Genomic DNA, 15,446 nt, shown 5'->3' on the forward strand with positions numbered 1-15,446 from the left:
AGAGTTTTTCTTAGATTGAGTCTCTTTTTCAGTTTAGAGCCTCTCTACAGATTGTAAGCACCATGAGGGTTGGTATCATGTCCTTTTCCTTTCCTGCTGAATCCTACCCTGGGCCTCACATATGTCAGGTGCACGACACATTTTTTTTTTTTATTCTAAGAAATAATAAATGAATGCTTTTTTTAAAACTGAAAATTCTAGTTTTAGTTCAGGTTCTTTTGGAATAAGGGTCACACTGATTTTATGTAGCTCTAGAAGGTTGAACTTGAATCATTCGATATTTATACTAAAGTACATTGTGAGAACTTCCTAATCTTTGAATCTGCCAGAAGTGGAAGAGGCAGAAGGTGAGTATGCTGGGTCAGAGGTTGTAAACTATTGGTCTGTGTGCCAGATGTGGCTGACAAACACATTTTGACTGGCTCAGTTTTCAAAATTAGGAAATTTTACACCCAGATTTCTAACTTCTCTTGGGAAAAATCTGAAAATTGGGTAACACAGACCTGAATTACTACATGGCACCAAGTGACTAGAGCTGAGTAGCTTTTGGATATATGCAGTTAGTTAGGCCTACAGCTCTCTAGATTGCCACAGTCCCCACCAGTCCCTATTGTTTGACTTCTCTCACTCATTGACATTACCTCTCCGACCCTTTTAGGCACTGGAGTTTGGGTTCTTCTGTTCCAGGTGACTCCAAGTGTTCAATCTATTCAAACGAATAACTGCTTGGAGAAATTGAAGGATTAGAATGACATCGACTAAATTAATCTCTTCTGTCTTAGTCCCTTTGGGCTGCTCTAACAAAATGCCTTAGACTGGGTAGTTTATAAAGAGCATAAACTTATTTCTCAGAGTTCTGGAGGCTGGGAAGTCTAAGATCAGTGCCCCACCAGGTTTGGTGTCGGGTGAGGACCCCCATTCTTCATAGATGGAGCCTTCTTGCCATGTCCTCATGTGGCACACAAGTTCCCTCAGGCCTCTTTTATAAGGGCACCAATCCCATGTGTGAGGGTGGAACCCTCATGATGTAATCATTTCTCAAAGGCCCCACCCTCCTCTTAACGTCACCATGTTGGGGATTAGGTTTCAACATACAAATTTTGGAGGGGCAGGGGTCAGGCGCGGCGGCTCACGCCTGTAAGGCTGAGGCGGGTGGATCACTTGAGCCCAGGAGTTTGAGACCAGCCTGGCCAACATGGTGAAACCCTGTCTCGGCGAAAAATAGAAAATTTAGCTGGGCATGGTGGCATGCGCCTGTAATCCCATCTACTCGGGAGGCTGAGGCAGGAGGATCACTTGAGCCCAGGAGTTCGTGACCAGCCTGGTCAATATGGCGAAATCCTGTCTCTACCAAAGGTAAAAAAATTAGCCGAGGGTGGTGGCTCACACCTGTAGTCCTAGCTACTCAGGAGGCTGAGGCAGGAGGATTGCTTGAACCCAGGAGGCAGAGGTTGCAGTGAGCCAAGATCGTGCCACTGGACTCCAGCCTGGCTGGCAGAGCAAGACCCTGTCTCAAAAAAAAAAAAAAATTTGGAGACGGGGGACACAAACATTTAGACTATAGCATCTTCTACCCCATGATTCTCTGAAATAAGAGTATGAGGCCCTTTGCATGGTTTTTGAAAATATATTTTTTCCTTTTTATGCCACAGTGTATTCATTGTATGTCACTTAGCCAGAAGTGCCTTATGCGATGCACTGCCCATGGAGTAGATGATAAAAGTTTAGATGAATGGACAGATAGGTGAAAAGCACAGAAACATTTGTTTTTTTCACCTGGATTTGCCTCTGGCATGTGACACAATGCCAGTAGAGGGAGCCCTCTATTAATTTGAAAATCCATGAGACCAGTCTCCGTTCAGCAGTCTAATTGTATTTAATTTAGGGATTATGTTAAGGATGCATCCTGGCACCCTGCCTCAAGAATTTAACAGCATTAGGAACATGATAAATTATGGGAAGGAGAGTAAAACCCTCACCACTGATCTCCATCCACGGCTTTTCTAGATGAAGGCGTTCCAAGTTAATAGCTAGTCTTAATTCATTTTGAAATTAGTTATCATTATGTTCCTAAAAAATTCCAAATTATTGGATACATTTAGTCCTTAGAGTGTCATAGTAACGGGCTGCTTCAGGCAAACTACGAAATGATGGTTTTGCCAAAAGGCATGATAACCACTCTGCATTGTTTTCTTCTTTCAAAAATGAGGGAGTAGTTATAGATTGGTACTGATGTTCTTTTCAGCTCCAAAGGAAGCTAGGTTATAGGATAAACGCCTTATATACGAATGAAAATGAAAAATCTCTGAGAACTTTAGAAAGTATTTTCTCCTCCCCAAACCTGTCACTTGTAGAAGTTAGCTTATTTTGGAAAAATTTAGGTATTGGAAGCTCTTAGCATACTATAGTATGTGAAACTTAGAAAAACTGTGTATGATAGTATACGCATGTTTTTTGTTTTGTTTTGTTTTTTGAGACGGTGTCTCAGTCTATTGCCCAGGCTGGAGTGCTGTGCCGCGATCTCGGCTCACGCAAGCTCCGCCGCCCGGGTTGACACCGTTCTCCTGCCTCAGCCTCCCGAGTAGCTGGGACTACAGGCGCCCACCACCACGCCCGGCTAATTTTTTTAATTTTTAGTAGAGACGGGGTTTCACCGTCTTCGCCAGGATGGTCTCAATCTCCTGACCTCGTGATCCGCCCGCCTCGGCCTCCCAAAGTGCTGGGATTACAGGCGAAGGCCACCGCGCCTGGCTGGGATATCCATTCTTTTTAAAAATTTTGTTTAGAGTTTATAAATTATGGCTTTGGAATCATTATTAATTGGCATGGAGCTCTTTGTTCTGAAAAGTTCTTTTTCTTTTGATAAATTAATGTAGATCAAACCATATTTATTACAAAAGGAAAAATTTTGTTTTGAATGATACAGTGTTGACTTTAAGGTTAAGTAATATGGGGCTGGGAAAATGGCAAGGGGGGGCTCTTAATTTTCACAAAAACTTAACATTAATATAAAGGAAAACCAAATAATACTTGGAGATCTCAAAGCACTTTTAGAAACTTTATCTAATTAAGCTTTCCACCCCCTGTGCAGTAAATATTCTGTTAGCTATACAGGTGAGAGTCTAAGAATTTCTAATTAAGTTGTGTTCTTTTTTACCACGGTGCTCAAATTATACAGTTTGCCAAAGGAAATGTGTGCTGTGTCATTGTAGCATGATTTTCAATGGAATTTCTCCAAAACAGGCATTGTGTAACATTGTTGTCACGTTCTGTAATTATTTTCACTGTTATACTGTGATTTTGAAAAATTACTGTTAATGATTACAGTTGAAAACTTGTTTAAAGTATTTGCATCTAAGAGATGGTTTTCTTCCAAATTGTGTGGGTACGTTTTTAGTTACTTGAATTCAGATCCTATTCATGGTAAGCAGGTTTCTTTGGGGTAGAGGGAGGGCAGAGGTGGACAAAGTGGCTATTTGTGGTATCCTAATTCCAGGTATGAATAGCCTGGATTCCAGGGTGAATTCTTATACTTTATTATCTACATATATATTATGATAATACAGGTGATTAAAGCATCTTGAATTTTAATGTAATATTTTAATTTGAGCTTTTGATTGTCTTTTTGAACATTATGCAATCATATTTTCTCGTACTATTCTCTCTTAAAAATGACCAAATGCCAAAGGTTACGTGACACAAGAATAATTTGCTTAAATTGGATCATTTTTCATACTAAATTAATGAGTGGGAAAATCTACATTGGCTCCTGGGTATAAAATAAAGTTCCTTCTACAAACTGTTTATTACTGATACTACAGGAGTAAAAGAGAAAAAGTTTTATTCAAATTAGGTTTTTTTTTAGAAATAAGATTGCGGGGGCTTTTCTAATTGTAAAAACAATGCAAGATTGTTGACAAAAGTATGAGAAATATATACAAACACTAAGAAGAAAATAAGTCACTTTTACTCATAACCACAGATGGTTACATTTTAATATAATATTTTCAAGGATTTTCTAGGCCAGCCAGTGCATTGTTGCTGAATAATCTAATTATCTAGATAATCTTAATCTAATAGTATTGATTTTGATTTTTGTATGAACTAAGTAAGTCTCTTACTTACTTCCCAGCCAGAATATACATTGCTGTACCAGTAAATACTAGTAAATATTTTGCTCTTGACATTGAATCAAATTCTAAATTTAACTGTCATCAAGACATTCGTTTTTCCTCATATATTTGTATACTTTTTGACTCGCTTGCATATAAAGTGATAACAATACCTTAAGTGTGATATAACATATATATTAAACTATACCCTTTAGATTCTAGGCATCTAGGATTTTCTTATAGTGAGGATTAATGATACTGTCACTGAAAATATATATGTATATAAATAGTAAACACTTTTCCTGCAAGGACAAGGATTTCACACTCTCATTGTTGTAGAAGCACTATTGTAGAAACTTTTGTCTACTTCTTAGGAAAGAATTAAATTAAAATTTGTTTGCTGTACACTTTTGGAAACAGTTCCACAGGGAAGAAAATGGGTCTGGAAATCACGTTTACTATTACTTATCTAATATTCTTAACCACTGAACTTGCAAGTTACGGTAACCTTTTTTTAGAAGTATGTTAAGAGGAACAAAAATTTTTCTGGTACAGCAATTATCACCTACAGATGGCCTAAAATTAGCATTGAGTTAACTCCAGAAACAGCTTGTGAGCTGTGAAATGGAGTTCAGATAGATAGTGAGATTTCACAGAAATGCCTGGTATATTTGTATAAATAACCAAATATCAAGATACCAACTGATGCATACAAATAACTCTGCTAATAGCTTAGCTAAAAATCCCACAAAAATTTGGTGTTAAAGAAAATTTAATTTGATCTGAACATAATGAAGCCTCTTAACTAATGCATAGACTATTAATGATTTGTATATATATACTCAAATAAAGAAGGCTTGAAATTGAATTTATTGTGAGATAATCTGATTAGAAGGAAAGATAATTTCAATATAGATGAAGGCATTGATCAATTTGATAAAAGCATGCAGAGTTTAGGTTAACTTTTCTCAGACTTTTCATTGTTATTGACAGATTTTAAAAAGATGTTACATTTTATGACAAGGAGAGAGAATTTAGAGTCAGAATGTAAAAGGAGGAGCTCATGAGCTATAAGAAAGAAATTAACTTTTGCAGGGGAGAACTTGTGTCTTTGCTGATGAATCATCTAGTCATTGGGCATTCAACAAATATTTCTGGCCTTTAATAGCCAGGAGTTGAAATCGGTGTTTATGTCAAGTTATTAAAACTTCTTGAGTTTTAATTCATATACATAAAGAGTATATTTTGAACATGTCCCTACATAAAAGACCTCTTGACGAAGGAAACATTTAATGTTTAGCATGCCATTGGCATAATTTTGTAAGTATGGTTTTATGTTATGGGGTTTTGTTTTGTCTCGTGATTTTCTAGATAACTTTAGGCATTCAGAAAGCAGACATTTAATATATACATGACATGCATATGGTATAAGGGAAAAAATAGCTCCTGATATTCCCCCATCTCCCTGCCCCCACTATTCTAACTAGAAATAGAAGAAAGCCTGTTTAAGAGAGCCAAACAGGCAGTGGCTACGCTTTCTGGACTCCACTTAGCTGCTTTGTAGTTAACAGATCTCATTTCCTTAATACAAACACACACACACACACACACACACACCTGGGTAAACACATGTTTATTACCAGTCTCCTTCCTCATTCTGTTTCTGGTGATCTCGGGACTTTGAAGAGCTGAATTATAGCCTCCCTTCACAAAACGCTGGGGGAACTCTTTATAACATTTTAGTTAAGCATTATGGTCCCTGATGAAATGTGCTAAATTAAAAAAAAAAATGTTTTCAAATACTGTTAGGGTTTTGTATAATCTATCCTTTACAATAAAATACTCCACCACTGTTAATATGCCTGATGTACATCTGTCTGTACTACCATACAAAGCTGTTCATAATACATCTGGATTGGATGTCCACATAGCAGAATTTACCTTGTTAAATCTGGATGGCATTTTCTTTCTCAGAATATTTCTAGGAAAACAAAATTCCCTTCTCATCAGAATGCGATCTACTTTAATTAATACGAAGTATTATTCAAGATAGAAACAATAAAATTTCTAGGCGTAGCAAGCATTGAAACCTTATTATTATAAAACAGCATCTGTTCATTAGAGAATTGATGATATCTAGGAGTCGGGAATTTATGTTACAACCTCAGTATTTAACTATGAGGTGATTTTGACTAAACCATTGGACTTCTGAACTTTTCTTGGTTAATAATGTATCAAAACAGAGTTTAGAAATAGCCCCTCTCATTATATGTATTTAGTCAACAATTATGAAGTCCTTAAAAAATGCAGATGTCACCTTTTCATTGTTGGTTATTAGAGATCACATCTTAACTCTCTTTAAGGATGAGTTTTACTTACAGCTAACTAGAGCAACAAGAGAAATGAATGTGAAGATACACTTACTCTTTGCCAACATATCACTTTATGGCATTCTTTTAAAGACTTTTTGGCTGGAAAAGTTTATGTGAGCTCTTGAGATTAGAAAGCTTAAGTCATCTTGGTAAGCAGGATATTTCTTCTGATAACATATATTGTTTTCTGAGAATGCATTTTGGGAAACGTAGATTTTCACTGTAAATCCTTCATTGTTTGAAGAACTCTGTGCCAGTATTACATTTCAGGCAAGACTAATTTTAGCCAAGTTCATTGAAAGTATTCCCTGTGTTTTCTCCAGTAATTTCAGCTGGTTCCTTTTTATGCCCTCTTGACACGGTCACATTCTAGAGTATAGAAAATAACCTGCTGTCTGTAGAAGTGGTGAATGGTTTCATGATTCTCTTCTTTTTAGTGTGGTGAGTTTTCTTCACTCTTTTCCTGTTGCCTGCATCCTCGGCCATCATGAATGTTTTGCTTTCTCTCTTGCAGATGACACAATTGGTACTGCCTGGTATGGTGGAAAGGTGAGTCACAAGCTCACACACAAACACTGTGGAAGCAGAGCTCATGATTATTTAGAGGGAGAATCCTTGCTTTGAAAAATCACTGAAGTGACTAATGAACCAAGCCTCCATGTCTTAGCCACAGAGTGATGTGCCAGGCGAGTCACAGTAGAGCATGAGTCATCGGTGGTGGAGGCCTTTTCCACTCGATTCCCTTTTTATTTCTCTCTCTAGGGTTGTAGTGGTTCCTTTAGATCAGGATGAAAAAGCCTGCCTGAGTCACCATCACTAACTCAATTGCCTGCTATTCTGAGGGGGTGGATAGAGTTCCTGGGATATTCCCGGGAATACCTTCTTAAAGCTGTATTCTCTCAAAGCCAAAATCAGTAGAGTTGGATTAAGCGAGACCTCTTCCTCTGGTTTTTCACTTTTAACTGGGCGAATGGCTGTATGAGGAACTTAAGCATGTTATATAAAGTGATTATAAGATGTCAAACCAACCCTTGGAGGAAAAAGCAATGTCCACTTGCCCCATCTTTGTTCCAGTTTGAATTGGTTCTGCTAGTACGTGCTGAATGTCTTCATTTTGACTGAGAAATATGTTGTAGAGTTCTGTTATTTGAAATAGCATGAAGTGTAAAATTGTAATTAAGCTGTTTCTTCCTTGGAAAAACCTGAGTGATGTCTAGGCCTTCAAAGAAAAGCTGCTAAAAAGATTTGGGCTTGCATCCTGAGCTAGCTCGATCATTTGCTGAATTTAGGGCATCGTAGTCATCTTTTTTTCTGCAAAATAACTATGAGTTTGGAAGAGACCCAGAGGAATCACAGCTTCGAAAAGAGAAGACCCAAGGACCATACTTCTGTTAGGAAACCTCTATGACCCACTCCAGGCAGGGATTACAGCTTACGTTTACTGAGTATATAGTAAGTGCCAGGAACTTAGTAAGTGTTAACTCATTTAACTTTGATAGCCTCCCACCATTGTACAGATGAGGAAACTGAGGTTAGGAATCCATTTGTTGAACATCTACAGGGACTGGTTAAAAAACGGTTTCTCAGCAAAGGTCCTTATACACAATTTTGTGTATTTTAATTGTTTTATTTTAGTAACACTTCCCTTTAAAATCTTCAAACTGCCTATTGTTAAGTGCCAGTGGGAGTGGACTCCTGATGGTCAGACACATAAATGGCAGTGGTTAGACCAGACCAGAACCCTAGAAATAGTAGAGTTGGGGCAAAGTAGAACTCAGGAGAGATTAAATTTGGGCCTCCCCTTAATCCTAGTTTTGACATCTGCAGGTAACATGGCATTAATTCAGAATAGTAAATCTGTCCATTAAAAAAGAAACACTTATAAACCACAGAGGTATTGTGAAAGGAATTTTTAATTGTATTGATGAAAACCATATCAAAAGAGATAATGGTTGCAAAATCATTTTACAGCATAAAGTCTTAGAGTCAAAGAGTCATAGAAATCCAGTGCATTAAATTAATTGACAGTAACCTCCCTCATTTGACAGATGAAAAAATAGAGGCCCAAAGAGATGGAGTGCTGTGAAGCTATACAGTTAGTAAATAATACAAAACCAAGGAGCTGGGAACTTCACTGCTATCTCTGTAGACCTGACAGCCATGATCACAGCTGGAGCATTACATAAAAGCAATGCATAAAAAGACAGTCCATCCATTCAATAGGCATTCATTGAGTCAAGTGTATCGTGGATGAGTTGGATCCTTCCCTTTTAAGAAATCAAGTTGAGGCTGGTGCAGTGGTTCATGCCTATAATCCTAGCACTTTGGGAGGCTGAGGCAGGTGAATCACTTGAGGCCAGGAATTCAAGACCAGCCTGGCCAACATGGCAAGACCCCATCTCTACTAAAAGTACAAAAACATTAGCTGGGTGCAGTGGCACACAGCTGTAATCCTGGCTACTCGGGTGGCTCAGGCACGAGAATCACTTGAACCCCAGGAGGCGTTGGTTGCTGTCAGCCAAGATAGCACCACTGCATCCAGCCTGGGCAACAGAGCAAGACCCTGTCTCGAAAAAAAAAAAAAAAGGAATGATCAAGTTGATTTTAAATTGAGGCTGAGAAATGGTGGAAAGTTATCAGAAGCTATGACTGAACCTGACACCGCATTACCATTTTGATACTTGTTAAGAACTGGTGAGAAATATATGTGGATTTTATGAATCAATACTTTTGGTTAGGAAAAGGAATGTCTATGTCTACTTGAATTAAAGAACTTAGTTACTAGATGTGTCAGTCAAGGTAAGCTATCTGCTGAAACACACCACTCCCAAATCTCAGTGGCTTAACACATAAAGGTTTACTTTTCCCTCCCCTCTCTACCTGTCATTCAGGGATCTGCGGCTCTTTCCATCTAGGGGCATCATAATTTTCTAGGATCTTGGAGTTCTCTGCATCCAGCTGACAGATGAAAGAAAAGAGAGTAAAGATGGTTTTAAGGGAAGTTTCACTTCTACCCACATTTCATTGTGCAGAACTCAGTCACAGGCTACAACTACTGCACAGAAGGCCAGAAATGTTAGCTGTGTGCCCAAAGAGGAGAGAAAAACTCCAAGTTAGCACATCATCTTGAAAGCATGCTTACCTTACACATGATAAGTGGTTTCATTATAGCCTGCTCTTTACACCATCCCCAAATGGCTTATTTCCTATGGCTGGTTTCCATAGCATTAGTATCTCCATTGAGTAACAGCAGAGTCCTTTATCGTGATCCTTTGTTGTTGTTTTCCTTCCACTGGTTCCACCTCTGATGTATGAGATTTTCCAAACCCTCTAGAACTATAGCCTAGGGCAATTGACTATCACTAAACAAGTATCTATAATCAAACTAAGGTATTGTTACCATAGATGTAGAAAGTACATAATTACATTATAGAGGAAAGTTGCTCTTTTCACTTCCCTGGAATTATAAACATTGTGTACAGCTGGAGCCAGGAGGTGGTTGCCATAACAACTGTGGGACAGCTAAAAATAGCCCCTTTCATAACTGTATTGCTTAAGGTGGAATTATGACATGTTATGGTGTTTTAGGGCAGGTAATTCTCTTTCATGTGCTAAATGTTTGCAAACTTTCTTCCACAAAGCAATATTTGTACAATGTAAGTATTTGGATTGCTGGTTCTAATTATACACCTGACCCCTGTGTTCCAAGATTCTTTTTGACATAGATCTCTATTTTTATAGGTTTCTCAGTCTTCTTGAGAGTCTGTTAGAGAACTGTCTGTGCCAATTTCAGTATTATGTTTAAGCTTTAAAATATATATATAATGACAACCCTCCCCCTCAAGAGCCTGCTTTTGTACTACTTGATATGAAGTGGAAATGCGAAGGATTGGGATGGAATTTTTTTTTTTTTTTTTTGTACATTCTTCTTTGGCTACCATCAAATTCTGTATGCAGTTAGCAGTCCCCACTAGGACTGATCCTGCAGTTTCGGTTCCTCACAGCAGCACGTCTCTCTTCCCACCTGCGCTGTGGGACAGTGATGAGGTTTCTGAGGAAGGTAGAAAACAGTGACTTACTTCAAAGGAAACCTATTATGTCCTCTATGACAGTAGTATTTTTACAGAGGTGTGGACAAGGATACCACAACAGTCTGATAGAATATTAAGGCATTTATAAACTAAAGGCTTAGCAATTTTTTTTGAATCCAGGTGACAATTAAGGGAGTGTTATTGGGAATTTCACAGGTCTGAGGGAATTCCATGAGAGAGCATATCTATGAGAAGCTGTAAGTGCGAGGTACTGAGTTTTAGAGTTGGGCGAGTTTAATGTCTGGCTTGTGGGAGGACTAGTAATTAAAGAGAATATGTTTATAGGAAAAGGTACTTTCCTGTCAGCAATTGGTGTTTTCTGCTTTGGGTTTTTTCACAACATTTTAGTTCTAGTAGATCCTCAGTAATTTGTACCACTGAGACACCGTTGTGAGGCTGCTAGCAAGTAAGCAGTATGATGAATTAAGAATGTTGCATCACGGAAAACATTGCGTGACTTGTTTATTTGGATATTTGTCATAACGAACTAGAAAATGCGCTGAAGTATGAGCAACATGAGTCTTCATTATAGAACTTCAGCAAAAATTCTTGATGTACCTTCCAATCTTAGAATTGTTCCCAAGTCCCCAGAAAATGAGAGATTAACCAGGGTTTGGTTTCATATTTGTTTCTGTGTGCAATTAAGCACAGCCCATTTTGTCCTTCTGCTTGATATAACAGAGTTGTCATGAGTCTGGCTGTGCCATGGAAACTGGTTTGACGTCACTAATTCTGCTTAGATGGAGGATTAGAGCTAGACAATGTGGTTGATTTTAAGGGCGAGTCTTTTGTGCCTTGCAGTCCCAAATGCTCAGCACCATTTCTACATAGAGAATAGTTACTGTATACAGTACAAAGATTAAGGCAGGCTATACCAGTATATTATCTATGATTCAGACAGAACTAAGTTGAGTATTATTGCCCTGGGAAAGAAAGAGCGAGAGAATTTTACGCTGTTGTGTGTGTGGGTGTGGGAGGAAGGTTTTTGCTAGACAAATATGTGAGCTTAATGGCAGGACAGAGATTTGTAGAAGGGCTATTTTCTCTACTGTCACTGGTACAATTATAAATGCTACTCTTTTATTTACTTAGGTCGAGTGCGTTCTTGCTTTATCCTTTGTTAGTCTTAGATTTGTTTTCATGTGTTTTAGCATGCAAATAGTGTATTTTGTATGAAGTACCCTCAAACTCTGACTTTTCACTAATTCAAAGCAACTCCACCTCCTAGAAGTTTTCAATAGAATTAGAATACTTGAGAAACAAAATCTTAGTTGCCTCAAGGAGCAAACAAGTAAGGGAGCATGACTGCATGAATGTGACATCGGATAATTGATCTGTATTGTATTTTAATATGGGAAAGAAACTTTTATTAGCTTTAAATGACTTTTCCTGTATTTAGATCATTGCTTTGGTGAGTGAAGTTTTAAGGGTCTGTTTTGATCAGGTCAAGATTTAATTTTTGAAGTGCACTTGATAATGTTACATTTTACCTTTTACAGATTTTTAAATTCCATTTTGTTAGTGAGAAATGGAATTTAAAATGTAAGGTTTCTGTTCAAGGTCACATATAACCACCCCAGCTAACTTGAGTATAATGGAGCATTTAATCCAGCTGATAGACCAAGCAGTGCTAGGTTGCAGCTTCACTGGAAAGCCTCATTTTTCTGCATCTACTTCAAACTGGTTGTGTCTTCACTTGCTGTGAATGAGTTTGGACATAGCTGTTCCCAGTTATATGAGAAAAGGTGAAAATAAAATACTACCCATACCTGCAAGGATGCTTAGGATACAGGAGGGGGGTTGACTTGTCAAGATTGAGGGTTACTTCTTAGAAAGCCTATTGTGTTACATGCAATATGATCATTTTCACTTGATTGGGATCTGCTCCCAGCTTAAAGGTGATACATTCCAATATGTCATAAGTATTTTTCTTGCTCTTTTCACATATTTGTTGAGATAAATTTCACATACCGAACAATCTACCCATTAAAGTATACATGGTTTTTATACTTTAATGGTTTTTAGGGTATTTACAGAGCTGTGCAACCATCACCACAGTCTAATTTTTGAACATTATCAATACCCCAAAAAAGATAAAGATATTTTAAATATTACAAATTAATACTAAATTAAAAATCTCCTGTAACAAAAGTGGTTTTTCTGTTTCATCAAAGGAATTTCTCACAAATATAGATAAAATGAAAGCACTAGATATTCATTGCTAATTTACCAGTTTTTATGTTAGAATTGTTGAGTTCTAACTCCTGATACAAACTCTTACCTTAAAATTTAAAAAGAAAAGACTTTTCTGTTTCTGAGGAAAACACAAACAAAAAATACCAGAATGATATAATTAAACCATTGGCTACTTATTTCCAACTTTATTCAAAACCCTACTAATATTTTTAAATTTGAAATGTAATTTTTATCATCAAAATCTTAAGGGATTTCACAGTTTAGGAAGGCACATAATACTAATAAGGACTTCTGTTAAACAACAACAACACTTTTTCCAGTGATACACACTAAGCCGAGGACTCCCACTTCCATTTGATGGTTGAAGTGGCATCTTGCCTAGAGGCTGGCAGATGGAGCGGGTGACTTTTGGGGATTATTTCCTTTAAGATTTGTGTCTGAAATAACTTAGATGCCATTTAATCATGTATTCTTTATTATTTTGCATAAAGGGGGTCTTTATGGTCCCTTTTTTGAGCTAAAAAGGTGTTGGGAAGTAAATTCAGACAAAGAACAATGAGAAAGTGGGTTAAGAAAAGGAACCTAATATGGGAGACAGGAGGTGGGTGGGATCAGGTTGCAGTGGCTGAAAAAAGGGAATCCTCTGAGAAGAACGGATTTGAGAGGAAGAGTTGGTAGTTGTGACATTCCTAAACCATAATTCCACACTTTACCTAACCTATACATACTTTTTAACAACTGGTATCTTTATAGCATTGCTTTTCTCAAGCTAATTTTCACTTTTTTGTAGAATTAGAAATTCCTGGTAACTTTGATTTTTTAACTTTCAGTAGTCTCTAAAAGTTACAGTAACAATTGAGCTTTGCCTTTTGGCAAAAGACACAGTTTGATGAACTAGAGAGTAACATAATTTTAGAGTCAACTCTTTGTTGGTGCCCAAGTCTCTACAACCCAGAGAAAGTAGAAGTCGAAAGTAGAAGTAGAATCTACAACCCAGGAAAAGGATATAGCCATTCACTCATTGCCAGAAAGTTTTATTAAGTACCTGTTGGTTATGTGCTCAGTACCGTGTGGAATATTTTGAGGGAAAGTGGGCTATTATATATAGAAGCTTATGGTTTTGTTGGGGAGAGGAGAGAATGTTTATATACATAGACTGATTAAATCTTACAGTAAAGTAGTACGTGCTGATATGCTACAATAAAGGTGCATGCAGGGAGTATAAGAGATCTGTAAATAAAAATTCTTGGCACTGTGGCTAGAGAAGACCTCACAGGGTAGAGATCAACTTGAGGAGACTGGAGATCTGATCTGGTCATGCCCTGGATTACTAAGACTGGGAAATGAGCTAATTGTGAAGAAGAGCTATTTTTAGTTGATTGAATTATGTCTCATTTACTGACCGAGCATAGCACATACTGATGAAAGGCAGGGAGAGATGTGTGTTAGAAAAACAGCTACATTATTCTGTTTCAAATAATTATATATCTCAATCTGTAATTCACAAACAACTGCATACTGTGGTTTCACTCCTTTTACATGGTACGTTTTCCTTTTTAGATCCAAAGGGGCTATTCTGAACATTTCATCTGGCAGTGGCATGTTCCCCGTCCCACTGTTGACCATCTATTCTGCAACCAAGGTAAACAGTGTTTTCTTAAATCATGTCAATATAGTAATAAGGAGTAATTTTTAATCTGAGAAATTAATGTAGATTTAACTTTCCTGAAGTTCTATTCTTGGCAGTTTTCCAATAGACTGAGAAGAAAAGGAAAATACCCTACTTGAGTTTCAAAAGAACCTGAGTTGGAGACATACTATATACTTACAGTAAACTTACTGTAAACTTACAGATGGGACACCAGGATATCAGATTCACAGATGCTGTTTTTCTCCCCCCAGTACTTTACTGATTTTGAAAGTGATACTTGTGCCTTCCATAGAGAGATGACCTAGGCAGTTAGCTTAGTTAATTAGAACATGATGTTAATGAGTCTAAGATTAGAGATTTGATATATGAATGAGTCCACTTCACACAGCATAGAAGAAATGCATCCAGTCAACGTGTAAATGTACATAGTAGGCACAAGATAGACTGGGTGGGATTGTATTTTGCCATGTTGTCCAGAATTCATACATATTATTTGTCACCTTTGGGGTGAGACAAGAATTTTCCAGAACTCTCTGGACAATGTCATAATTTCATACAATATCACCATTAACCTCTTCACATTACTGCTAGGAAAGTAATTTAGAGTGTGTCTCCTACTGCCTGCAGGTCAATGGCGTCATCTTCAGATACATTGTTGAGGCATCAAATACATCTCTGAAGGGAAAATGATCACTCAGATGTTGAAATTAAGCAGACTTTTAGGGAAAAATAAACAAAAATATGTACAGTAAGAACTTGAAACATTTCAGGGAAGGAAAAAAGCAAAACCTCCGACTTCTTTTTCATGTGAAAAAACAGTCACTACTGTCTTTTGAAAAACTTGGTACCACCTCCCAACCCCTACAATCTACTTTCTGTATCTGGGAACATACTGTAGGCAAGTTTAAAATGAATGCCTTTTACCCTTTTGACTTAGGATTGTCTTGGCAATGTGGGCTCTTTTTTGGTTCCATATGAACTTTAAAGCAGTTTTTTCCAATTCTGTGAAGAAACTCATTGGTAG

The 15,446-nt window shown here is 37.5% G+C and overlaps 1 protein-coding gene across 2 annotated transcripts in view; it reads left to right on the top strand.

Annotated features, from left to right (window-relative positions):
- The window catches only part of HSD17B12 (hydroxysteroid (17-beta) dehydrogenase 12), a 178,970-nt gene that overhangs the window by 143,094 nt on the left and 20,430 nt on the right, over positions 1-15,446 (top strand). For both annotated transcript variants that reach the window (XM_011963265.1, XM_011963266.1), the window contains 2 exons: positions 6,999-7,033; positions 14,332-14,413. In XM_011963265.1, coding sequence (XP_011818655.1) covers positions 6,999-7,033; positions 14,332-14,413 — 117 coding nt within the window. The remainder of the gene's footprint in view (positions 1-6,998; positions 7,034-14,331; positions 14,414-15,446) is intronic.

This window comes from Colobus angolensis, unplaced genomic scaffold (assembly GCF_000951035.1).
Source record: "Colobus angolensis palliatus isolate OR3802 unplaced genomic scaffold, Cang.pa_1.0 Scaffold61, whole genome shotgun sequence".
NCBI lineage: Eukaryota > Metazoa > Chordata > Mammalia > Primates > Cercopithecidae > Colobus > Colobus angolensis.